At 42.4% G+C, this 25,891-nt stretch overlaps 1 protein-coding gene across 1 annotated transcript in view; it reads left to right on the top strand.

The window, feature by feature from the left end:
• The first annotated feature begins 1,473 nt into the window (after nt 1–1,473).
• The window catches only part of Efcab14 (EF-hand calcium binding domain 14), a 49,263-nt gene continuing 24,845 nt past the window's right edge, over nt 1,474–25,891 (top strand). Inside the window, exons 1-7 of the mRNA XM_050165640.1 lie at nt 1,474–2,575; nt 4,278–4,426; nt 11,042–11,187; nt 18,672–18,770; nt 22,543–22,653; nt 23,739–23,825; nt 24,663–24,854. Coding sequence (XP_050021597.1) covers nt 2,391–2,575; nt 4,278–4,426; nt 11,042–11,187; nt 18,672–18,770; nt 22,543–22,653; nt 23,739–23,825; nt 24,663–24,854 — 969 coding nt within the window. The 5' untranslated portion in view covers nt 1,474–2,390. The remainder of the gene's footprint in view (nt 2,576–4,277; nt 4,427–11,041; nt 11,188–18,671; nt 18,771–22,542; nt 22,654–23,738; nt 23,826–24,662; nt 24,855–25,891) is intronic.

Below are 25,891 nucleotides of genomic sequence, written 5' to 3'. Positions count from 1 at the left end.
CCTCCTCCCCCCCCTCCTCCCCCTCCTCCTCCTCCTCCTCCTCCTCCTCCTCCTCCTCCTCCTCCACACAGAAGCCAGAGCCATCTTTTATAAACTGAAAAATCAGAGTATGTCCCTCAATGGTTTCTCAAACTCCTATAAGACCCTGTAAGGTCTAACCCTGATGTCTCTCTAACTTCATTTCCTAACACTCTTTTTGCCAAACCATATCTTTCTGTTTGTTTGGGGGTTTGTTTTGTTTTGTTGTTTTGTCTTCATTTTTGTTTTTTTCGAGACAGGGTTTCTCTGTAGCTTTGGAGCCTGTCCTGGAACTAGCTCTTGTAGACCAGCCTGGCCTTGAACCATATCTTTCTGATCATGCCTTCCTGAAACCACTGTTTTGCTCACTCTCTCACTTCCTGAGGACCTCTGCCCAAAGAGCCCCTTATTTAAAAAAAAAAATAAAATAAAAAGCACTCCTTTTCCATTTCCCTCATCACACTCGTTGACTTCTAACATGTAATGTGCGTGCCTACTGTTGTTTCATGCTGGAATACAAGCTGGAGTGAATAGGCAGATAAAATATTGAACTTGAATTTCAGATAAATACATAAATAAATAAAAAAAGAATTGCTTATTGATTTTTTTTTCGAGACGGGGTTTCTCTATGTTAGTCCTGGCTGTCCCGGAACTCCCGAGTGCTGGGATTAAAGGGTGTGTGTGCCACCACCGCCCAGATCAATTATTTTTTTAATATGAGGTTGTCATAGATATTGGAGGGCTCTTATAATTTAAAAATAGCTAATCCAGGCATGGCAATGCACACCTTTAATCCCAGCCAGCACTCAAGAGGCGAAGGCAAACAGATTTCTGCAAATTTAAGGCTGGCCTGGACTATACAGCTAGTTCTAAAACAGCCCGGACTAGGTGGAAAGCCTCTGTCCAAAAAAAAAAAAAAAAAAAAAAAAAAAAAAAAAAAAAAAAATCGCTGTTTATTTGGTATTCTAACTTTACTAGTAGCCTGTGTTTTATTTGCTAAAACTGGCAATTTTATACAAAGAACACAAAGACGTTGGTTATTCTGTCTCTTGCAGCATCCCCAGAACTAGAACAGGCTTGAAATGTCACTCTCAATAAACATTTATTGATGTATGAACGGATGGATGAATTATTCAGCTGGGCCATTAAAACTGCAAGCCTAGACAGCCTAAAAGGGGTGGAGCGGCTAAAGAACTCGTCAGCTGACGGAGCCTCGGGAGTCAGTCCGCGTCCCTGCCCCTCGGTAGGCAAAACTCCGCCTCGCCTCCGCTGAGAGAGAGCTGCAGACTCCCGCGGTCCCGGGTCCAGGGGGCGGGATCTATCCAACCTGACACCAGACCCAACCCGGGCGGCCCCTTTAACTCTCCACCTCCCCAGCACCGCTCTCGCCCTCCGGATTGACGTCACCAGGAGCGCCCAATGGGGGTGCGGTTTACTGGGAGGCTGTGCCCGGGGCCCGCTGCCAAAGGGGAAGTGAGCTGGGGCTGGAGCGATGGCCCGGGTCTGCAGCCTGCGGCCGCCGCCGCCGCCACCGCCTGCGCGTCCAGAGCAGCCGCGGCCGGAGCAGGGGCCGGAGGTGCGGCTGGGCTGGCCGCGGCGTGTGTGAGTTGCGGAAGTCGCCGGCGGGGGAAACACCTCACCCTCGGAGCACTCCAGGCTGGCCGAGCGGTGGTCTCCCCTCAACACCGCGCCCCTCAAGGCCCCGCAGCAGGGCTAGAGTTTACCCAGGCTCCGGCTCCTCTCTCGCCGGTCTTTCAAACTCAGGACAGAAGTCACAGGAAGGTGATCATCCCTAATCCCAGCCGGCTTCCTGGCCTGGGCGTTTTCTAGGCGCTCAGGCAGTGTCCGTGCCCTCCTGTCGCCACCTCTCCAGCCACGGATTAGCGAGTACCCACTGCCTGCTCTGCAAAGTCTTCTGTCCTCCCATTCGAGAACAAGTTTATTTTCTCTCTGCCTTGGAAATCTTGTCCCAGAGAGCCAGAGTACCTTAGTTTTGTGTATCTTTTCTCAGCTTCTGGAGTACTAGAACTACTTACTGGCTGCCTACAGGGCTAAGAGTCTTGTTCTTGACCCAGCGGGTTGATTTGTTTTATTTTCCTTTTGTCAGATAATAGTTCCAGGAATTTATCCGTTTGACCACCAGTTCCATGTAACTCCCCCCCCCCCAATTCATCTGTGTCCAGTTTCTTCTGGGCTCCATTCTCCAGCCCCCAGTAGATCTGGTCAGTCCCACCTCTGGGTGGGAGTGATCAGGGGGCTCTGGCCCAAGATTTCCAACCCTGGAAGGCAGTTCCAAGGCAGCGAGAGAGTTGGGCGTCGGGTACGAACCTGGCAGCTCAGGAGTGGGCGCTCCACTCACCCCGCACAAAAAGATGAAAAAACGCAAAGAGCTAAATGCGCTGATCGGCCTGGCTGGTGACAGTCGGAGAAAGAAGCCCAAGAAAGGCCCAAGCAGCCACCGCCTGCTTCGCACTGAACCCCCTGACTCAGAGTCGGAGACCAGCTCGGAGGAAGAAGAGGAGTTCGGAGCGATTGGAAATCGCTCGCGTTTTGTCAAGTGAGTGGAAGGGGTGGTTGGTGAAGGCTGAGATGGGCAAATGGATGAGGAGAGGAGCGTCCTTGGGAAGCAAACGGAGGCAGGCCTTGGAAAACAAAGAGGGAGAAAAGGTGTTGGAGAAGGCAAGTTCAAATCTAATGTCTCGCAAGATCTCCAAATCCAGGGTGGAAGTGTGAACTTGGGGAATGGGCCCGTAGCCCAAGAAGGAGTAGAAGGTTACTAATGGACAGGGAAGAGAGGCCCTGGAGGTGAGACACTTATAAAAAGGTCAAGGGGTCTTAAGACCGATAATTATTTCGTCTTTTCTTAATGCGTTTGATATTTATTGGTGATGGGAGAATATGGTGAGGGCATACTGTAGACAGTATGAACCTTACCAGTATGGAGGGTGAGGGTACCAGAAAAACAAAAGGTAGTGTTTCCCCAAACCAACCACTAAACAAATGAGCTTTGAGGATTTGGGGCTTGTGAGCCAGCTAAAGGAAACCCCAGTGTTTGGGCTCCTGTCAGAGACCAGACTGAAAGAAAAGGGGGTTCTGTTGGGATATGGAAACAAATGTTAGGCAGAGGGCCCGGGTGCCAAAAAGTTCTGGTCTTTTAGTGTGTTCAAATCTTTGTCTTTTTTCATAATCGCTGTGTCTTTTTGTTAAGACTTTGATTTCCTTACCTTTGTCAGAGAGTAAAGGACCGATGGGTTTGTGTTGTGTTGTGAAGGTCATCCGATACCCTGCGGGGTTAGTTTAGGCCTGAAGGCTAGGAGAAGTTTGGTGTGAGATCTAGCATGTTTCTATTTCTGTCTTCCTAAGGCAGCAGGAATATCAGGTATCCACTTAACCCAACAGGTCTTGTTTCCTTCCTTCCATTTGCTGTAAAATTTGGTCAAAAGTTTATGAAGTTTTAATAAATGAAACAAGGCATCCTGGGGTAAATGCGCACGTATTTGAGGAGGAGATAGGTAAATTACAGTGCAAGGATGGAATTACATAGACACTCATTTTTACCCTTCTTTCCATCCTCTCTTTTTGTTTTGTTTTGTTTTCTCAAAGCAGGGTTTCTCTGTGTAATACGTGTAACAACCCTACAGCTCTGGCTGTCCTAGAACTAGCTCTGTGAACCAGGCTGGCCTTGAACTCAGAGATCCATCTGCCTCTGCCTCCCAAGTGCTGGGATTAAAAGCATGCACCACCACCACCCAGCATCTTTCTTTTCCTTAGTACTAAGGACTAAGCTAGGTTCTCTCTCATGTGCAGTAGAAAAGTACATTCTCTACCACCAAGCAACTCCCCCCCAGTTTTATAAAGCAGGATTTTACTAACTTGCTCAAGCTCTCATAGAACTTGCAATCCTTCTGCCTCAACCTCCCAGGCCTTTTCAGACTTTCCAAACTGAGTTCAGTGCCAAAGACCTCCCTCCAAAATTGACAGCCGTGACCCAGAGCCCACAGGTACTTCCCATGAGCCATGGGAACTCCTTGTTCCCTGTGTGGTTTGAAACCTTTGTACCCAATAAGACTTTCCACAGGTCATATTATTCAGTCATTTTCAACCCCCTGCTATTAGATATGAATGTATTATCCTGTGTCCCCTGGTCAATCTCCTGGTTACTCGTTAGAGAAGATAGTCGCATGGCAACACATACTGTCGCCAGCAAAGCTGGTCTCACAACAGCGTTCTCGCTCACACTGAATGTATTCTGGTGACAGGGGAGACTACTTACGATGCTGCAAGATCTGCTATCCCCTCTGTGCGTTTGTCATCCTCGCGGCCTGTGTTGTGGCCTGTGTCGGCTTGGTGTGGATGCAGGTGGCTCTCAAGGAGGATCTGGATGCCCTCAAGGAAAAATTTAGAACAAGTAAGTGGCCAAGTGGTTTCCAAGTTTTAGCAAAAATTGGTCCACGCTGAATGAGGAATTTGCCCATTCTGGGAGGCAATCACCCATTTTCTTCTATAGACTTTCTGAACTGTCAGCTCAACTGTAGTAACACTTATTTGTTCTTCAATCTGTGAACAAATTCCATGCTATGTGCCATCCGGAGTGTGAAATTGCGACATTGTAGTCAACTCAGTGCAAAGAGGAAGAAGACCTGTAGACCAGGAGCCCAGAGCTTTGTTTAGACCCCACCTATAGCCTGAGCTCCCATTATGGTGCGGCTGATGAAACACTGAGCTAGCTGTTTCCTTCTACCTCACAGGACCTGTTGACTGAAATGTGGAAGCATCTGTCAGATGACTTCCTCTTTTGAAACACTGTGTAAGAACATGGGACTGGACAGCAGTCACTGTGAGAGCCACCATTTGTGAACTGTCTGCTTGTGCCAAGTCACAAGTGAACCATCCCCCTAAACAGTCCTCTGATGTGGGCATTGTTTTTGCGCTCGCTCTGTCTGTCTGTCTGTCTGTCTGTCTGTCTGTCTGTCTATCTATCTATCTATCTATCTATCTATCTATCTATCTATCTATCTATCTCCATACACATGCTGGTAAAGATGAGTATTACTGTTTGTGTTCTAAAAGGAAAAAAGAAAAAAATAGAAGCTTGGTAGGCACAATGGCTCCACAGGTGTAGGCACTTGCTACTGAACCTAATCACCTGAGTTCAGTTTCAGGGATCATGTGTGCTGGAAGGAGAGCACTGACTCTTGTAAGTTGTCCTCTGACTTCCGCAGACACACTGTGGCATGTACTCATCCTCCCACCCACATACGCACACTAAGTGAATGAATGAATGAATGAATGAATGAATGAATGAATGAATGAATGAATGAATATGCAATAAAAAGTTAAAAACAAAAAAAAAGAACTGGGCATGGTGGTGTACACCTTTAATCCCAGAGCACTTGGGAGGCAGAGGCAGGCAGATCACTGTGAATTCAAGGCCAGCCTAGTCTACTAAACAAGTTCCAGGATAGCCAAGGCTACACAGAAAAACCCTGTCTTGGAAAACAAAACAAAACAAAAAATCAAGCTTAGAACAATTAAGTAGCTTGTTTAGCAATTTAGTGTTTACCAGGTCCTCTTGCCCTTTATGCCCAAATCCATATGTATAGCCTGCTGTACTACATTACTCTTCCGGGGCCTATGAAAGCTTCACGAATGTCTATAAGGGCCCACAAATTCCTTCTGTACAGCTTGTATCAGTAGTCTATGAAAAGTTCAGTAGATGTTGGAAGAGCTGATTATTCGTGTGTGTGTGTGTGTATGTGTGTGTGTGTGTGTGTGTGGTATTCAAGCACAAAGCAAAAACGAATAGTTAGCCAGTAGACTTCTTCCCATAGGATGCTTGTTTATGACATCTGTTGCAAAGGGAAAAAAACTTCAGATACCATGCATGTCACCAGTTTAAAGTTTTAGGAAACTCTTTTGATCCTTTGAAGTGCATTACACACTCACAAAAAAGTACAGTAATCGTAACGGTCCTTACCTTGAGTACAACACAACTAATAGAGGTATTTGTCTTATGAATGAGGATTTTGGTTAAGAGACTTTTCAAGTTAGAAAACGTCCTATGTTCTAATGATGAAGTCCACTTTTATACATCCAAACTGCTCTTTCTGTGCTTGCGGAGTGGTTTCAACCAGGTTTAACTTAACAAATTTTCTCCTTTTAACAACAGTCTGATTTTTGGTTCTAGATTTCAAGAGTGGATTTTCTAAGCTAAGGAACAAGTTTCAGCTTAATCACAGACCTCAATAGCAATAGGCACACCAGGAAACTGACCGCAGCTCCTCAAAGAACTCTGGCTCCAGAACCGGAATTTGAGCCCTTACTTTGCCTCCTAAGCCTGGGAAAGCCATATTAAGCCTAGAAATCACATCCTCCTGCTTTCCTTCACTCGGCTTCTCTTGACTGACAGCCATTTGAGCTTTGAACTTGACCTAGGGACAGGTATTCCTCCGAGTGTTGTTGGTGTCTCTCATGATGATGCTTTTTTAAATGTTTTAATATCCACTTTGATTTCCTTCTGAATTTCTGGTTTAGGGATGTGATTGGCTAAGCCCCCAATCCTTTGCCAGAATCATCCTGACCTATATGTACTTTGAATCAAAGTACAGCACAAAAAAAGAATGTACATTCTGTAGAGTTTCTCAGTGTGTTTTATTGTTTTTGCAATATTGCAGATATTTTTAAGCCTGTATTTTCTTTGTATGTAAATAATAATCATAACTTGGAAACTGTGTTGAACTGTTGTGACACTGACACACCTTTCTGCCCCATCAGCTCTCAATGATTAGTTGACCTAGGCTTGTGCCACACCTTGCTTTGATCACACAGTGATTATGTGTTTACATTTCATACATTGCTCAGCTCTGCCCCCTGGAGATTCCTTTCTGCAGCTATTCTGTATTTACAGGAAACCAAGGTAACATACCTTCCCTGGGCTTGCCATGGATCTCTTTGTTTGTAAAATGTGAGACATGGACTAGACCTGATAGTCACTTGATAAATATTTGCCAAGCATTTGTTAGTGCTAGCCCCTAAAAATCATGCTTTCAGGTGATGCGACTCCATATGCCTGGACATATGGGGGTCAGCTTCCTATCACTGAGGAAGATTTTCCCGGAGCCCAAACTGCGTATAGTAGCCAGCCGAGTAAAGCAGTAAAACTGGAATTGCCAATCCAGTTGTTTTGTTGGCTTTGATTTGCCACAATGGAAATGCCAGTAGTCAGTGAGATGGTTTAGTGGGTAAGGGTGCTTACCACCAAGCCTGATGACCTGAGTTCATTCTCTGGTGGTGGAAGGAGAGAACTACTCTCGTGAGGTATACTCTTACCTCCACATGCGTGCTGTGGCACAAGAACACCACCACCACAAGCACACACAAAGGGAAGACTGGGGTCTGGCATAGTCGTGCCGTAAGCTGGACTGCTGTGGGCTGATTCCTCGCTAGATGTGTATGTGTGCGTGTGTTTTATTTCTTTTGTTTTTATATTTTAGTTTTGGTTTTTGTTTTTCAAGACAGGTTTTCTCTGTGTAACAGCCCACACTGTCCTGGAGCTCACTCTGTAGACCAGGCTGGCCTTGAACCCCAGAGATCCACCTGCCTCTGCCTCCTGAGTGCCTGGATTAAAGGTCTGCGCCACCACCGCCCAACTGCTCACTAGTTTGTCTGTTTGTTTTAAAGAAAGAACAGTTATTTTAACTAGATAGAATAATTTTACTACATTGAATAATCATATTTTTAAAACTATGCTTCTACTTTAAACACATCTCAGTAAGTTCTTTTTTTCTTCTTAATTCAACAAAACAGTAGAGCTCACTGACTCAGATAAGACCAGCTGTTTGCTTAACTTTACTGCCTTTTGAGAAATCAGAGCCCCTTGTTTTTTATCCAAGGAAGCTGCAAAGAGCAGGAGTGTTGAGAAAGTACCTGAACAGAAAGCAAAGCAGATGGCTTGCTTACCTTTTCTTTGCAGTCAAGGAATAGCTTGATCCTGGAGTCCTTGAAACACTTTTTTTCTTTAAGCCATGCATTTTTAATGTGTGAATATTTTACCTGCATGTATCTGCATACCACACATGCAGTGCCATAGAGGCCAGAAAACTGTCAGATCCCCCGGAGCCAGAGTTTCAAGCTGTTGTGAGCTTGCTTGTAACTGAACTGAATGCAGGTCTTCTAGAAGAGCAGCCAGTGCTTTTAACCACTAAACTATCTCCCCAGCCCCTGGCCTTGAAACTTAACTTAGTATTTCTTTTTCCAGAAACAGTTATTTTAAAAGACTTCCACAGTTATTCAAAGCAAAATTCTATTTCCACTGCTTCCTCTTTGTCGGTGATGAAACATTAGAGAAAAGGAAAAGAACTTGGAAGAGAAGGAAACTACCTGTATGTCAGGCATCTCCTTTTTTGGTCCCGCAGGGAAAGTAGTGACTTGATCTTTTGTACAACATATTAGATGCTTTTGTGTGACTACAGGCACAAAGATGTGCCCCAGACATCTTGAGCATACCAAAAGAGGATTGGTCCTGTGGTTTGATTGCTTCTCGTTACTCACTGTAAAATTACAACAATCACTGTCTATATGAGCCTGTATTTTCTTACCCGTGACACACAGATGTATTTCTGCCACCAAAGCACTTTGGTCATTACTCTGTGATCATATCTGTCAACATTTAGAGTAATCCTCCCTTCACCTCTAGACTGGGAACTTTAAAGTGTTTTGTATTAGATAGTGTCGAGTACAGAGCTGGCACACTGTAGAGGCTCAGTAACATGTCATTTGATGATAATTAACATAAAAATTTATTGCAAAATATAAGGGTATTGTATGAATTACTATCGACATTGTCTATGTTGTGTTTGAAGAGTATATGTAGAAATTTCCATTTCCTAATCATAAAAAAAATGAAAAAATAAGAACTAGGTGAATTCTTTTGAGATTCCACATATTAAATTTTAAATGAGTTGCTTTCCATGGTGAAAGAACATGAATAAGTAATCACGAGTTGTTTGTTTGCCATGCTTCCATTTATGTAACAGAAGTGCCTGACTTGGCTTGCCTCTCCTAAAAAGCCCACGTCAGATAATGATTATGAGCCCCTCTTGGCTCATAGACTCCTCAGGATCTATGGCAGCTTTATGTGTTCATTAGCTGATAGTTGTAACTCGGATTATTTATGTCTTTGCCTTACTTCTTCCACCTCTAAATTCTATTTATTGCATAGAGACTTTAGGAAAGAGAGACCCTCCCTCCTGAGCATGGCAGGCATTTGTGGGATGGGCTCTTCTTTACAACCCAGCGGAAACCGGAGAAGCAATTCAGTGACACAGAGCTGCATTAGTTAGAATGAGCAATGAAACATTCTTCCCGCCCGAGATGGGTATGTTCTGCAAACGTGTAAATCAAATGCTGCACTAAAAGCACTTAGGGAAGTCTGTTATTTAGAATGCAGTCCTTTGGCAGCTACTTCTAAAAAATAAATGAAAATACCTAATTTCATTATTCTGAGTTGTTCCACAGGGGGCTTGCTTAAAGGGATATGACCACTGTCCTCAGTTTCCGTGGGGTTGTGTTGCTGTTAAGTGTGCTTGGTGTCTTGGTGTTTTACTTTGTGAGTTTTCTTTGTTGGACTGAACAGGAGGGTAGAGAACTGAGAAATGTGGTTGGGAGGCCAGCAAAGACCAGGCTAATTTAGGTAACAGGTGCTTCCTGAGTGCGTAAGATGATGTTCTGAATGCACATACAGAACGGAATTCACAAGGCATGAAGCTCTCGTTTTAATGAATGATTTTATATTGGCCCTGTATCCAGTGTTTAGTTTTAAAATATATATATTGTAACTAATCAGGAAGTCTGTGACCTGAAGAAAAATGATGTAGGTTTTATTCTGGAGGAACAGCCATTATCAATATTTTATTTTCCATTAAGAGGAAAAATGCTTTTTAAAGAAAGACGAGAACGCACTTTTGCCTCTGCCTCAGGCTTCGAATCCCTTAACCACACAGGAGTTGCATTTCACGACCCTAATGTCCCCCTCCACGTCATCTAATGTGTTTGTCTTCCTTTCTTCTGGAGCTTTTGGGTTCGTTTATGAAAACACTGCTATTTATTTAAAAAAAAAAAAAAAACCTTAGTGCTCATATCGGTATCTGAATACCACCTGACAGTCGGCCAGCTGAAAGTAGAAGAAAATAAATATTTAGTAATGTAGTTTCTAATGACCTTGAGCATCCACGGGTAGGAGTTGTAAGTTGTAATTGACTAATCTGGAAACTGGTCAGACTTAACATTCATTTATCACCTACTGTATGCCTGTCCAGTTGTGTTAATGCTTTCCAGCCATTCTCACGTCCTTCTAACACTCTTGGAAAGGGGATCTTATACACTACTCCAGATAATTGAGCTCAAAAGAAATTGAGTAATTTACTCAAAATAATAATAAGTTGTAGAGTTGAAATCATCTAACCCTTTCTGCTCATGGTTTTTGTTATAGTTTTTAGACACCTGTCTTCGTTGTCCTTGTTGTTTTGTGGTCCTGGAGATAGAACCCAGTGCCTCGCACATGCCAAACAAGAGTTCTGTCATTGAGCCAAGTAACATAACTTAAAGTTTAGTATTACAAGTGTTAAAAATACACATTTATGCCAGGCGGTGGTGGCACACACCTTTAATCCCTGCACTCAGGAGGCAGAGGTAGGCGGATCTCTATGAGCTCGAGGCCAGCCTGGTCTACAGAGCAAGTTCCAGGACAGGCGCCAAAGCTACAGAGAAACCTTGTCTCAAAAAACCAAAAAAATAAATAAAATCAAACACACACACATGTCTGTAAATAATAGCATAGCTCTGGCCTCCCTTTTCTTTTTCCATTGTAGTTAGGTAACTGATTAAGTCATTATCATCTCAGAATTTGCATTTTGTGATCTCACTAATCCCTTTTCTTCCTGCCCTCTGATCCTTTTCTCTCTCCCATCTTGGGACCAGAGGGAATGTGATATTTATTTAAAATTGTTCTTATTTTTGCTTTCAGTGGAATCTAATCAGAAAAGCTCATTCCAGGAAATCCCCAAACTTAATGAGGAACTTCTCAGCAAACAAAAACAACTTGAGAAGATTGAATCTGGGGAGCTTGGCTTGAGCAGAGTCTGGATCAACATCACAGAAATGAACAAACAGGTAGCAAAAGTGTGACTTTATTCCTGTGTAAGCTGTTATTGGCATTTAGTATAAATTTATAAATTCAGGTTTTGTCTTCTTAAATTGGAGTTTGCCTGCTGTGAGCAGAACATGTTAAAATAGCAGTTATTTACCAAAATTTAAAATGCATTTACCAAGTATTTAAATGTTAATTCTTCTTAACACGTGCACAGAGTTCTACAGAAGTAGAGCATTATCGAGGGAGTTATAAGTACTTGAGCCAGTTTCTTCTACAGAGTAGCGTAGGTATCAAATAAGAAGTACCATCTAATTACCAGGGAAAGGGGATTACCTACTGTTAGTAGATGCATTTTGTTTCAGAGAGCTTACACACTTAGAGGTTTAGCACTGGATCGTAATGTTGTAGGCAGGAAGTCAGATCTACAGGAGCTCACAGTCAGCTAGACTAGCTTAGAAACAGCCATAGAGTCAGGTAAATGCTTTGGCCAGAAAAGAAAGTCTAGACAAACTTGTTCAGCCTCAAAGTTGTGCATAGCTCAGTAGGCACTGTTCCAAAAGAAGGAATCTACCAGAGAAGCAGTGTTTAGTCTAAGGATGCTGACCACGATTCTCACAGGTAGTTAGAGTTACTCCACTGGGATCTTAGCCCCATTCTCAGGTCTGGGTTTTGGGTTGACTTATCTGTTGCTGTTTTAGTTTGGCTTATTGTTATTGTTTTTAATTTAGTTGGGAAAAAATAAGGTCACTGAGAAGAAAACTCAAGTACCAAATGAGTGATATACATGCAAAATACTTAAAATTAGGTTTGTCATCTTTGTTGGGATTGAGAGAACATTCTTTTGAGGATGGAGTCCACAGAGTACTAGAATGAGGAAGCCCTGTTAGAATAAAAGAGCCTGTAAAAGTTTATCAAGTTACATCTTTCAGCCACATTTTGGGAGAAGGATAGTTAGTGTTGAAGACTGAAACTCGGTGGTCTAGGAAAGTGGCTTCTGCCTGGAACCCACAGTAAGAATGTCTGCCTTGCCCAGTAAACATGCATGACAAGATGCTGTGGTTTGAATGTGTCTCCCCGTTCACGTGTCAAGTGTATATGGAAGTGGAGCCTTTCGTGAGTAATTAGCAGTTACCACAAATGGTCCTAGAAGAAAAAGAGAAGCCCATGCTGTCACACGTGCTTGTTCTTATCTCTCCACTGTGCTGTGATGAAACAAAAACACCTCATCAGATGCAGTCATGTGTTCTTCATTGAGCTACACAAGCCCATTTGTAAGTTGCCCACTCTGTGGTATTTAACAGTGGCCACAGGAAGTAGACTAAGGCACCATTAGGAGCTAAAATGAAATGTTCTGAAACCAGTGGCTCACCTGGAAAATGTTCAGTGCCTTATGGCATTGTACTTCCTGCTCATTCCTGTTTGGGGGTTTTATTTTGGTTTTGGTTTTGAGACAGAGTTTGATTGTGTACACCGTGCTGACCTGAGTGCTAAGATTATATGAGCCACTACCTCTGCCTCTATTTTATTTTATTTTTAATCACACAGGAAATAACCAATGGGTGGTAGCAACTGCTATTTACTAGTTATCATTTATTCTCAGCAGTTAAGAAAAGCAGATATTCGTTCCTTTCATACACAAAGACTAGAGTCAGCTGTGGCCCTGCACTCACAGCACCTGAGCAAGTACGGGCAGAGATGACGTCAGGTGAGAGAAGCACTGAGGCTCTGAGAGGATGAACATTTCTCCCGGGCACTCTGTGGGTTCCATGTGGCAGAACAGACAAGGATGAGATTGCTTTGCATGGCGAGACCAACATCAGCTGTCTATTTCCTCTCCCCTCCTCACACACTGGCGTTCTAGGACTGCTCAGGGAGAAACCGGTGCTTGGCTGGTGTACGAAGCCCTGGGGCTTTGTGTGTGGAACTGGGGAAGGTCAGACTGAAATGCTTTGCAGGTGGGTAGCCCCATGCTTTGCAAGATGCTGGGTTGATTTATAAAAACCAACCTAGTGCAGAGGAGTCCTCTGCTAGCCTAGACCCAGAGGACGGATGCGGGTGGAGCAGAGCTGTCTGAGGGCTTTTCTGAAGTTACCACTGTCCATCCGGTGCTCTAGTCAAGTCAGCAGCATTTGTCCTGGAGTCAGGAATAAAAGTAAAAATAATATTCAGTCGTGTTTCTATAGCTAATGGTAATTGTCAATTCAGGTGCTTCTAGTGGCATTTTTAAACAATTGAAAGTTACTTAAACAACAAGAAAATCTATTCTTTCGCTTAACAAGAGCTATTCCTAACACCAAGTAAGCTGAGGTTAATTTGGGCTGGGAAAAGAAGGCCATCTGGTTGGGAAAGTTAAAATCCAACTTTACCTTGAAAGTTTTTAAGCTAGTACGTGAAACTTCATTTATACTTCTGTTTGATTCATGAAGCCTCTGATATCATGCCCACTCCTCCTGGCGGTATAAGGGCCTCCCATGCTGTGGAGAACAAATGTTCACAGAGCTGCTTTTATGGAGTCAGGCCTTTGGCTCCATCTTAGTCTGCTCAGACTGCTCTAGCAAAATGCTATAGACTAGGTAACTTATAAACAATAGGAACAATAGGAGGTCCAAGAGTCCAGGATCAGGATGTCAGCAGATTTGGTCTCTGGTGAAGGCTCATTGTCTGCTTCGTGCATGGGGTCTTCTTGTTACATCTTCATTAGCAGAAGGGCAAAGAAGCATCACTGGGCTCTTTGTGAGGGTAGAGCCCTCCCCTATTATACCTGGAGGGCCCCACCTCTTACTGCCACCACCTTGGAGATTTTGAACATGAAACTATTAAGAGAGCAACAACATTCAGACTATAATAGATTTGGAATCAAAAAAGATACAATTCCTTACCCCAGTGATCTTACAGACAATTAGAAGATAGGAAAGTAAACAGTTTGACACGAAGCATATGGTTCAAATGCTGAGGGCATACTTAAATGAATGTCCAACCCAGACTGGGATCAGCTTTCCCAGAAACACTAGGCTAAGCCCTGAAGGGAACAGTGGACCAGGTGGAGAAAGAGAGGCAGTTACACTCAGTAGAACAGAACAACTGATACTTTATAATTTTATCTACATGTTAAAATCTCTTTGTAACCTCAAAATCTGTAAGTATGAGGCCTTTTTGGTCATCCGCTGGTGTGTGCACAGCAGCAACAGCTCTGAGGCACCCCCAGACACTGGCAGCTGGAGGGGAGCACGGCAGCTGGAGGGGAGCACGGCAGCTGGAGGGGAGCACGGCAGCTGGAGGGGAGCACGGCAGCGCCCTGCTTTCTTGTTCATTCTCGTGCTGTAAGCAGGTTGGGTGCTGTGGCATATTTCTTGTCACTTTTCACATTTTTGTGGCCTTTGTTGTTGGTTTCACCGTTAGGTAGGCTTCTTTTAGGCATCGCTTTCAGTGCTGTTAGCTGTGTGTTCAGTGTTAATAAGTCAGCAGTATCATTAAGATGTTTAAACAGGAACACGTGTAAAACGAGGTTATGTATTATATTGATAAGTTACTTAAACCGTGACCGAGGAGCTCACAGGAACCAAGCCCTCACACCTAGAAACAGTGGTTTAGCATTCACTAACTCAGCATTGGCTGTAGCTTTTCAGAAGATAAGTACCCACTAACAAGAATGGGCTGCATTTATAAAAGGATAGATAAGTGAAAAGACTGCGTATGGAGGAAATTTTAGTCCTTCCTTATAGCCCTAGTTGGGCACAGAAAGAAGCCAGAGATAACGTAAATCAACAAGCACTGTCGAGGACCTTAGGTGCCCTTCTTAGCTCCTGTTGCTCTCTTTTCAGCACTTGTGTGCTGGTCGACTGCACGTGCATCTAATTGCATTAGGAATTGTACTCTGTGAGGTAACTCAGACCCAGAAAGACAATTATCACATGTACTCACTCATAAGTGGTTTTTAAACATAAAGCAAAGAAAACCAGCCCACAAATCACGATCCCAGAGAACCTAGACAACAATGAGGACCCTAAGAGAGACTTAACATAGATCTAATCTACATGGGAAGTAGAAAAAGACAAGATATCCTGAGTAAATTTGGAGCATGGGGACCTTGAGAGAGGGTTGAAAGGGAGGGGAGAGGCAGTGAGGGGAGCAGAGAAAAATGTAGAGCTCAATAAAAATCAATACAATTAAAAAAAAAGAAATTGTACTCTGTAGTCAGCCTCAGGCATAGTGATGAAAGTCTGGGTGGTGACGGTAATAACTGTTATACATTAAATGCTTTCTTTGTGCAGGCCACTCTGTTGGCTGTACTGCATGTATGAGCGAGCTCCTTTCTCTATGTCCTAAGTCACATGATGTAAAAAGTGTTAACCCCAGTTTGCAAATAAGAAAATTGAAAGTTGCTGGATGCTCGTGATTCATGCCTTTGATCCCAGAACTGAACCCGGGAAGCAGAGGTAGGCACATCTCTTGAGTTTGAGGTCAGCCTGGTCTACAGAGTGAGTTCCAGGACAGCCAGGGCTGTTTCACAGAGACCCTGTCTCAGGGTCGGGGGTTAATGGGAAGAAAACAAAAATTGAGACTCAAAAGAGGTGAAAGAGCTTACCCAAGGCCACAGCTGTGTAGCAGTCTAGCACTGAAAAACTTAACTCTTGGAAATGTGTTTTCCTCCCATTTTTATAGGAATTAGTAGGGCCAGGGGCACATCTTCAATTGCAGCAATTGGGAGACAGAGGCAAGAGGATCTCTTGAGTTTAAGGCCAACCTAGACTACGCAGTGAATTCTAGGACAGAACTCACTGTAGGGAGCTCTTACTCATAATCATTTTATCATTTGTAATCTGTTTTCTCAACTTTTTTCTCTCTATTTAAAGAACATTAAGTTTAACCCTAAAGAAAAAATAGCATTTCTGCTTTTGAAGCATAAAATTTATGTTAAGCAAATAGTCTACGATGGCTATTTTTATTTTTGCTGATTTAAAAAAATCATATAATATGCATAGAAGTCATAACTCATTTTTTGGTTAGAATGTGATTTTTTTTTCCTGTAACTCAGTTTTTAGGTCTTCAGATTGTAAAATGTGATGTTTGTTGTTCTGTAATGCTTGAATCCAATCTCACAGTCTCGAATGTATCTGTTTGAGGTCAGAGACAATGGGAGAGTACCCCTTGTCTCTCCAGTCCCATTGTACATGTACATTTACTGTAGTTTCCCACACAGTTTGGCTCTGCTGTAGAGGGGGTTGGGGTCTGGGGTGTATAACTGAGCCGGTGATCCAGTCCTTTAAATGAGAAAAACACTGTTTATGTGACCAGCAACTACAGAGTTGGCAGTAAGCTCTCCAGAGCACACTCCCTCAGGGATGCAGCTGGCACTCCAGAGCCTAGACCTACAGTGTTTGTGACGCAGAGAGACGACGACCTAACCTAGTCCTCCTGGGTTGGCTTTCATTAGTTCTCTAGTGTTAAGTGAAATGGCAGCGTCCAGCAGCCACACTGCCTTCTCTGAGACCATTATGTTCCTAGGATACTTGTGACTAGCTCTGCCGTCGCTTCAAGATGTTGGACAGAATAGTTTCTGCCCAGATCACCTAGAGTGCAATGTTATTATCCCTTTGGGATCTAGCCAGTTGTCAGTGAAAGGAGTTTCTTCACTAGTGTCTGAAAGATATTACATAATAGGACATGTAGAATAATTGTAAAACATACCTAGGAGAGTAGTCCCTTCCCTTCACATTTGTACACAGTTGTCTCGTGTCGGCAATAGTGTCTGCACCTCATGTACTTGTAAAACGATCATAGCTTTGAATATGAATCAGCTTATGGGTTATATACCAAGGATGTATATACCAAGTCTGTATGTGAATAAACGGAGACATGCGGCATGTGCTGTACTACGGCATTCTTTATTCATGAATATATCTGCACATCTGCTGGTTCAAATAAAGACTTGTGCACAAGTAATCTTCAGAATGGGTTTCTATAAATGAAGGCACTGAATGAAATATGTAAACATTTCAGGTTTTGAGGGCTATTCCTTCAGAACAATCCCTTTCCGGTTCACATTCCCATGAACGATGCAGGAGAATGCCTGTTTGCTTGTGTTCTCTGATGACTCAGTATTGTCCATAGCTTCTTAAAGAAATGGCAAAAAAAAAAAAAAAAAAATCCTTCCTGATGCAGTTGCCACTCTATGAGGTTTATAGCTTTCTAAAAGTATTTCTCATGTGGGCTGAGGTGTCTCACCTTGTTTTGGAAGGGATAGAGTTAGCACATTAGTGAGTGATCCATGTGTTTGAGAACTCTTAGGGAGGATGGCATGTGTAAGCACTCATTTCCCTCCTAAAGAAATGCCGCTGGCTTGATCATTTGTGTCAGGTCGCTGTGCTGAGCTCTAGTCACGTGTCATTTAACTCTTGTGACCTATATTGATCATCTGGTGCTGGGTTACATTTAATCTTCACACTTAGTGGCCTAAGCCAGTAGCCCTTCATTATCTCAGTCTCTGTGTGTCAGGAGTTATGAAGCAGCTTAGCAGAATGTTCTGACTGAATCCCTAGGGTTCCAGCTAAGGTGTCAGCACAAAGCAAATGCCAAGAACTTGTTGAAGGAATGAAAAGGAATCTGGCCCTGCTGTGACATCCTCTGGTGCCACCACTGCTTGGCCTGTCGCAAGTACCCAGAAAGTTGGGTGTTTATGAAGCCACTCTTTGTTACAGTTATTGGTAGACCTTTATTCTCATCCTAAAATTTAGAATAAGAAAGCAGTCTGGCACCAAGACTCTTTGAAGAGTGTTTTGAGTCACACTGCAGGACTTATTAGAATGTGAACTCAGAGCCTGAAATTGCATGTTTCACAGGTTCCCCCAGACCCCATTCAGATAGGAGTTCAGATACTTAAATCCTACCAGTAAAAAGGAAGCCACATTTTATTTTGATTCAATTCCTGTTTTAATACATTCATTGCATCTTTCAGTGAGTCAGTGGGTATTTATTGAGCTCCTTCAGGGTACAAAGTAATGCTTTGGTTGAGCTATTGAGTTTGAAATATTAATCACATTATTAAACCAAAACCAAGTCCCTGAGTGGTTGAAAGTGCTATTCAAGTTGTCAGGCTACAGTTCCTGTGGACTATATTTTGTGATGATGGGCTTTTACTTTATAATATATGTTCCCACTCGGACAGGAACAAAAGTTCAGCTAAATAGGTGTTCTCTTTTACCAAAGTGAAGTTTTGAAGTGGTCCTTGATCATCAGTTTTTTCCTGTTCAACTCTTGAAGGATTGTATGGTAATCACCGCCTCTTTTGAGTTATTTAAGAGTTTGGGCCCTGCAGCTGCTAGGACCAAGGTAAAGAATGGCACATGGCTCTGCCTCTTGCTTCCTGATTCTCAGCTCTTCCCAAAGCACTATAGTTCCTCTGCTCCCGAGAGCTGACAGGGACCTTGACATTGTGAGCTGTAGAGCTGTGAAGGAAGCGCATACTCTACAAATTCTGTTTTCTTTGTTTACTAATCCTTTTCAGATTTCTCTGTTGAGTTCTGCGGTAAACCACCTGAAAGCCAATGTCAAGTCGGCTGCAGACTTACTTAGCCTGCCTAGCACTGTAGAGGGACTTCAGAAGGTAAGTGCTATGTTTGGACACTACCTAATGCTGGAATTCAGAGTTCACTTTGAAAACCTGGCATTTGACATCAGCTGCTCCAAAAGAGCAGTGTGAAGTATACCATTGTGTCCTGTGGGGTTCAAATCAGCTTTGCTAGTTGGGACTTTAATTTTCAAACAGGTTACTTTATGGTTTCTACAGTTTATCACCCTTTGTCTGTGTGTGTTCTCGAGTTGCTCTGCTGAGACCACCATATTAGCAGGTAACAGTTTGCTTTTCAGTTTGTCGTTACACTGGCTTCAGGAGCCCCGACCAGTCATGGACGAGAGTTGCTCTAAAACATCAACTTTTCCGTGATTGGGAAGGAGTTGAGTTGTTTGTTTTGTTTTGCTGTTTAAAGATGATCTAGGATGAACTGCAGAAGTTAGAAATTAAGGAGCAGTTATGTGACAAAGGGCACTTTTAAACACTGGTGGGGATAATTTGAGAAAAAAATACTTTGGAAACAGTTTGGTATTATTTTCTAAAGGTGTCTATATACATCCTAAACAGTCACTTGTATGTACACTGTAGACCTCAGTGCCTTTGCAAACAGCAGTTCATAATTTCTGTTTGTTTAAGAGCCCTGGTGTGTAGTTAACAGCAGACAAGTGGAATCCAGAAGGATGAGACTCAGGAATGCCTGGGGCTGAATGGGGAGAGTGGAGAGAGGTTGAAAGGGAGAACATGGTTTCCAATTGAACACAAGAGAGTCCTCCCATAACAAAAAACGAAAGAAGGGTTTTAGAAATAAGAGCCCTTGCGCTGTGGACTCTTTTAAATCTAGGGTCCTTGGCTTTTTAAAAATTAGCCTGTGATGTTTGATTCAATCATATGCCAGACTCGGTCCATAAATACCTAGATTGTTACACAAAGTGAAAAATTGCTAAACCACAAACAGAAGACTTGATGCTTTGCAGCCGCAGCATTGTGTGCTCAGTCCCTGTAATTTGCTACTCATTAGTATGGCCATCTGCTCTCAACATTTAAATTAAAAAGATTGAGGCAACTTTAATGAAGCAGATTCTTGCCATCGTTCCCAAGGACCGAGAAGGAAAAAGCAGGCCTCTGTAGCCTTACAGAAGCAACTTGGCAGACTTACATCAGAAAAGGAAACTGGCTTGTTCTTGCTCTCGTTAATTCAATAAACACTTGTGGAGCTTTCTCCAGTGTGTACCAGGCACTTTGCAGTTGGTAGGAATACTAGTTTCAGAGTTTCATTCTAGGATTTATGTGATCTGTCAGCTGCTTTCCTAAAAAACAACCCCCAAACAAGAGCTCACTATCTTCCTGTGTCCTGACAGGCTCAGCCAGCCAGTGAGGATTCTCTAACAGTAGGTGTCTTTGAGTGTCTGGCAGCTTTTTGCAACAACAGTGTTTATATAGCATAGTAACTTAGAGACTACCCCAAATTTTATCTTTTTGCTGGGTTCTCCTTTTATTTTAAACTATATTTCAGTTTCGAAATTATAGTTCATCTCCAAAACCTAGCTAGCAAAAAACAAAACAATAACAACAAAAACCTAGCTAGCTTTCATTTATGCTATGTGATTTTTTAAATATTGAAAATTCTTGTTTCAGTATAATTTTAAAATGTTACCTTGGAGGCTGGGGATGCAGCTCTGTTGGGTGAGTGCTTGCCTAGCATGCACAAAGCCCTAGATTTGATCCTCAGCACCTCATAAAATCAGTTGTGGTGATACAGGCCTATAATCCCAGCATGTGGAAGGTAGAGGCAGGAAGATCCTAAGTTCAAAGTCATCCTTTGCTATATGGCAAGCCTGGGCTATATGAGACCACCTCAAAACAATACGATAACTTTGGTTAAAAGTACTGTTGTCACATTGTAAATCGTCAGTATATCTTAATAAAAGGATAAAACCCACCAAATAATAACATTCTTTTGGATTTTTTTAAAAAAGTAACTCATGGCAACTGAAGAGATAGATCATCGGTTAAAAGCACACACAGCTCTTGCCAAGGCCCAGAGTTTGGTTCCTGTACCTCTAGCTCCAGAGGATGCAATAACATCTTTTGACCTCCATGGGCACTTGCGTTCACATGCACATACCTACACATACACTCATACAAATGTGCATAATTTCTTAATTTATTTTAAAGATGACTTCTGAACCATGCCCTCTGCATACTTGGGTTCTTTAGGACTAATATGAGCAAAATAAGTGTTTGGTCAAAAGCATCACCCCAGCTTCCTAACACCCCTTTATACAGAGTCTGGAATATTATAGTTGGAGACCTCATCCTAGCCCCTGGCACCCATCTTTGGAATACTGGGCAGGAACTCCATTTCAAGCCCCTCCCCTGAGAGTTGCCTTAGTCCAAACTCCACCTCCAAGAGAGCCTGCCAAACGGCGACTCCTCCCCAGGGAAGGTCAAGACCACTCCCCCAGGCTACTTGAACTGCCCCCCAGAGATGTACACGTGGTCTCTGGGTTTTGTGTGGTCTGCCCTTCTCTCTTCCCCTCGCCATGCTTTCCTGGTGCCACCCGGGAGCACTGCATTAAACATGGGCGTCTTTTATTCGGTCTGATTTGGTCTGATTGGAATTATTTGCATCGGCAGAGAGGCTCGTCTTAAGAAATATTCTTAACAATAAGTAGTTGCCTAACTACATTCATTGCTGACAGAATTCTACTGCCAGGTGGGTTTCCTAGAGCCAACAATCATACCACCCAATTTTGCTCAAAAGTCGTCGCTTAATACTTGTGACTGTTGACAGTCAACAGCCTTGACTGGTTATCTGCTTGCCTGCAGGGTGTTTATCATACATAGTTTAGGGGTAGGCATATTGTCTGTGAGTCCCAGATTATTCTTTTAGTGTTCCTTTTCCAGTATTTGACTGTTATAAATAATTTTTTAGGAAAATGTATTTTATTTAGGGAAGATTGTGGATTTTCTTAATTGAGAAAATGGCTTGATTTTTATATATGGGAAAGTATTCATAGAAAGAACGAATGTTTCTGTCTTTGCTAATTGTTTCAGTATAAATTACATAGAATTCATAGTTTGACTATAGTTGAAAGAATTAAAATACTGATTTATATTTAATTAGTGCTTTAGTGTAAACTAAAATCATAGCATACTACTACACTGCCATTAGAACGGGAAATTTTTAAAATTAACATCACCTGTATTTGTGGATGTTTGGAGCAGTGGGAACCCTTTTAAACCATTAATGAGACTGTAAAATGACACAGCCATTTTAAAAGATAGTTTGAATCTGTGTATTGTGACAACAACAAAGTACAAAGGGAGATGAGGGCACAAGTCTGCATGTAGACTTCCACATGAATGTTTATCACAGCTTTATTTGTAATAGTCGAATCCTGAAAATAGCTAAACATCCATTAATTGGTTAATAAACAAGTTGATAAAAGCCATACAATGACATGTAACATGCTGAGCAGCTTAGACATAAATGAATCTCAGTTGCACTTAGTAAAAGAAGACAAACTAAAAAAGTTTTTTTAAGTATATATTCATTTATGTAAAGTTCTAGAAAAATACAAACTGATATATAGTAACAGAAAGTGAATAAATGGTTGTCTTGGGAAGTTACATAGAGGCATGAAGAAATTGAGGTTGGGTAATGTCTATTGCTTATATTATGGAAATAGTTTCACAGATTTATTATGCATTTTGAATATGTGAATGTATTGCATGTCTGTTATACTTACTTGTAAAGCTCTTAAAAGGGAAAACTGATATTCCTACATTTTTTTCTATTCAGAGCGTAGCTTCCATTGGCAATACTTTAAACAGTGTCCATCTGGCTGTGGAGGCGATACAGAAAACTGTGGATGAACACAAGAAAACCTTGGAATCACTGCAGAGCAGTGTGGTAAGATCTGTTAACATGAGAGAAAGGCAGCATCTACCTGCTCACAGTTTCCTGTGTCAGAGTCATGATCCCAATGAACTAAGCAGATCCTATTCTGCCTGCTTTAAAAAAACAAAAACAAAACAAAACAAAAACTCTCCAACAAGCAATGTGTACTCACTGGTCTGCCATCTGTATGTCAAACCGTGAAGGTAAATAGGATTGAAAACTAGGTCTTTGGTAAATATGGTAACTGAGGACCTCTGTGACCCATGGTCACATAACTCACCATTTCCTTTATCTTGCACGTGCTCTCAAGTAATGACCCATTTCGTAAAATACTTTTTCCTAATTGTATATCTTCTGCTTCCTAGAACCATGGGTGTTACATCTTTTTCTTTTTAATTTTACCTTCAATTTGTATGAAAGCAAGGTTAATAAATACCTAGGAGTTCAGATTTTAAGGAACACTGTTTTGCCAATTACATCGTTGTAATTGGATCAGCATCTTTTAACTTCCCATGACTGCCAATAGTGATCTTCCTACTAGCACACTGTACTAAACCATAACTGTGGGCTGCAAAAGAATCAGCTTTACAGTTTTTCCCCAGTAAAGGGTGAAAATGTATCTAAGCATGTTATACTTAAGTGTCTGCAAAGAGACGAGAGCAGCGGGGAGGAGAGGGACAAGTCAACCTCTGATACAGACATCAGCGTGTGTTAAAGGAAAGCAGTCATGTGCACATTCATGTGCTTTGATTATGAGTCCCCTGCAGTACAGGTAATGGGGAGAGGAGAGAGGAGTTTCAAAAGAATTCATCCCAGTAGGAAACCGAGAGGCGTACTAGGAGGAGCTCAGGCTCCTGGAATAATCTGGGTGCTGCTATCCAGCCTCTGCTTCAGGCTGAACACTCTCAGAAGTCCATGATAGCCATGACACCTTTCATATGGCTCATAATATAAGCTTTGGGGAACTGCTGTAGATTAATCCATGGCTACATCCTAGGGAGGCAAGACTGTTCCGGGACCATCTGAGATGGTTAAGTAACCTAGTAGTTAATTGTTGCCTATGTACTAACTTTCATTTGTGTTAACATTTCTCAAAGGAGACCAATGGAAGCAACCAAATCATGCCATCATCTTCAGCTACATCAGAACTTGACAATAAAACCCACAGTGAAAGTTCAAAACAGGTATTTTTGCTTGGGTGGGCTATAGAGGCAGTCTGAGGAATGTGGGCTTAGCATACAGTGCCCCAGCAGGTGCCTCATACATAACCCTCCTGTCTGAGAACTGAGCAGAAAAGGCATATGCAAATAGCAATCTAGGCAAAATCCAAAGTGACAGCTGGTTTGACCCATAGAAAACTCTCGTAAGAATGTTGAGAAACATATCCTTGAACCTGGTGTTTTCTAACGTCTAAAGAGAAAAGGCTGGAGAGGAAGAGGCAGGGATACTGGGTTCAGAATCACATTAAAGAGAATAAAGGAAAGCTTCTCTAAGAAGAATTTCTGTCCTGAGTTTAATGCCCTTCAAAACCTATAGTCATCATTCCTTTTTAAGTAGCGATCAGTACTAGACGATGTCAATAAAAATAATTGAATCTTGTACTAAATAATGCACTACTTGCTGTGCTTTTGTTACATGAGCCAATTCAGTAATTGGTGTTGTTCCTAAGGTAGTTTTGTTCTGACCAATTAAGTTAATGTGACTTCAGTTAATAACCCAATATGCTCTCCTGCCAGCAAGTGAGGTAAACATCAGGAAATTAATTCCCAAACTCGCCGCTTTAAGGGATTGGACTGGGAGTTTGCAGTCACTTCTCTTCTTCCCCTTCCTGCCTAGCTGAGGCCAAACAATGCAAGAGAGGGCAAACTGTTGATAGAAGAAAGAGCAAAGCAGTTTCAGGCAGTTCCACAGCCAGGAAAAGTACCTTACTCCTTGATGCAAATAACGGTTGCTGCATTGCTCCTGTCCTGCTTGTCTAGCTGCAGTATTTGGGATCCCAAATTTGTTTATTTCCACCCTAGGATATCCTGTACCTTCAGAACTCCTTAGAAGAGATCAACAGTACTGTAGTGGGATATCAGAGACAGAGTGACCTTAAATTCGAGGGGATGAACGAGACACTCAGTAGCCTGACACAGAGACTCAGCCTGGTAGAAAGCGATGTGGTTGCACTGAGCAAGGCAGAAAAAAGAGCAAACCTGACCTCCAGCATGGTAAGCCTTTTCAGATCTGCTGTGGCATGCTCTATGTTGGTGTGTATTGTCTGTACATAGATGATATCCCCCCTCCTTGTGTGAGCAGTGTCTGGCATACTTAAGAGGCTATACATTTGTTTTGTGCTATGTCTGCTTAAATCCATATAATAGTTCTCTGAAGTGCACAGGACATGTGTGTCTGAAAGGGGTGAGATCGAAGGTCAGTGTAATCATTCAACTTACTACAACTTGTTGGCAGGAATGAAGTCTTTTACAATGTTGCCCATCAGGTAGGGAAACTTGATGTTTTTCCAAAGGAAGTCTTTTTCCTTCCTTCCCTTTCCTTTCTTTTCTCTTCAGGTGTTAGAAGTAGTAAAAGTGGTGGATACAACAATCGTGTGCCATTTTTTTAACCTTGAACTTGGCTTTCAGATTCATCCTGCTCCTGTCTGCTTATTAGAGGAAACCTTTTGCATATAATATTAGGAATATCATTTAAAACAGATGAATTTGCTTCTATAAACAAACCCTAATGAAACCAATTGGGTCCCACAGGAAACACATGAGAGGAAAGGGGAATTAGATGGGAGGAGGAGATTAGCAGGCGTGGGAGGAACACAGAAGGGCTAATGGGGGAGTGGATGGAGGTGATGCTGATAAATATATTATGTATATGGGTAAAAATAGAATGAAACCCATCATGATGTAGAACTAATATTTGCTAATTAAAACATTTTTAGAGGTGAAGTCAGGCCGGGTGGTGGTGGTGCACACTTGCTGGCTCTGAGAGTCACTGCTTTTCATACTCAGGAAAAGAGTGTGTTTGTTTTTCATCTGTATGTGATTCATGTGGATCGTTTCGTTAGCAGTGATAGGGCTCACTTTTAAAAGTACAATAGAGCAAAGACATGATACTTTTTTTGATGGAAACCAAATACAGAAAACTATAGTGTAAATTCTTGTAACCGCCAAAGCTGGAAGCTGACCCACACATAAAGTCGAGCCCTGGCACATGGTAGGGAATGCTTGAGCTGGCTCTGCCACAGCGAGCGTTG

Source organism: Alexandromys fortis, unplaced genomic scaffold (assembly GCF_014885135.2).
Source record: "Alexandromys fortis isolate MF-2015 unplaced genomic scaffold, M_Fortis_MF-2015_v1.1 scaffold_157, whole genome shotgun sequence".
Lineage (NCBI taxonomy): Eukaryota > Metazoa > Chordata > Mammalia > Rodentia > Cricetidae > Alexandromys > Alexandromys fortis.
The sequence above is the reverse complement of the archived record's forward strand: the minus strand, read 5'-3'. Positions and strand labels throughout refer to the sequence as shown.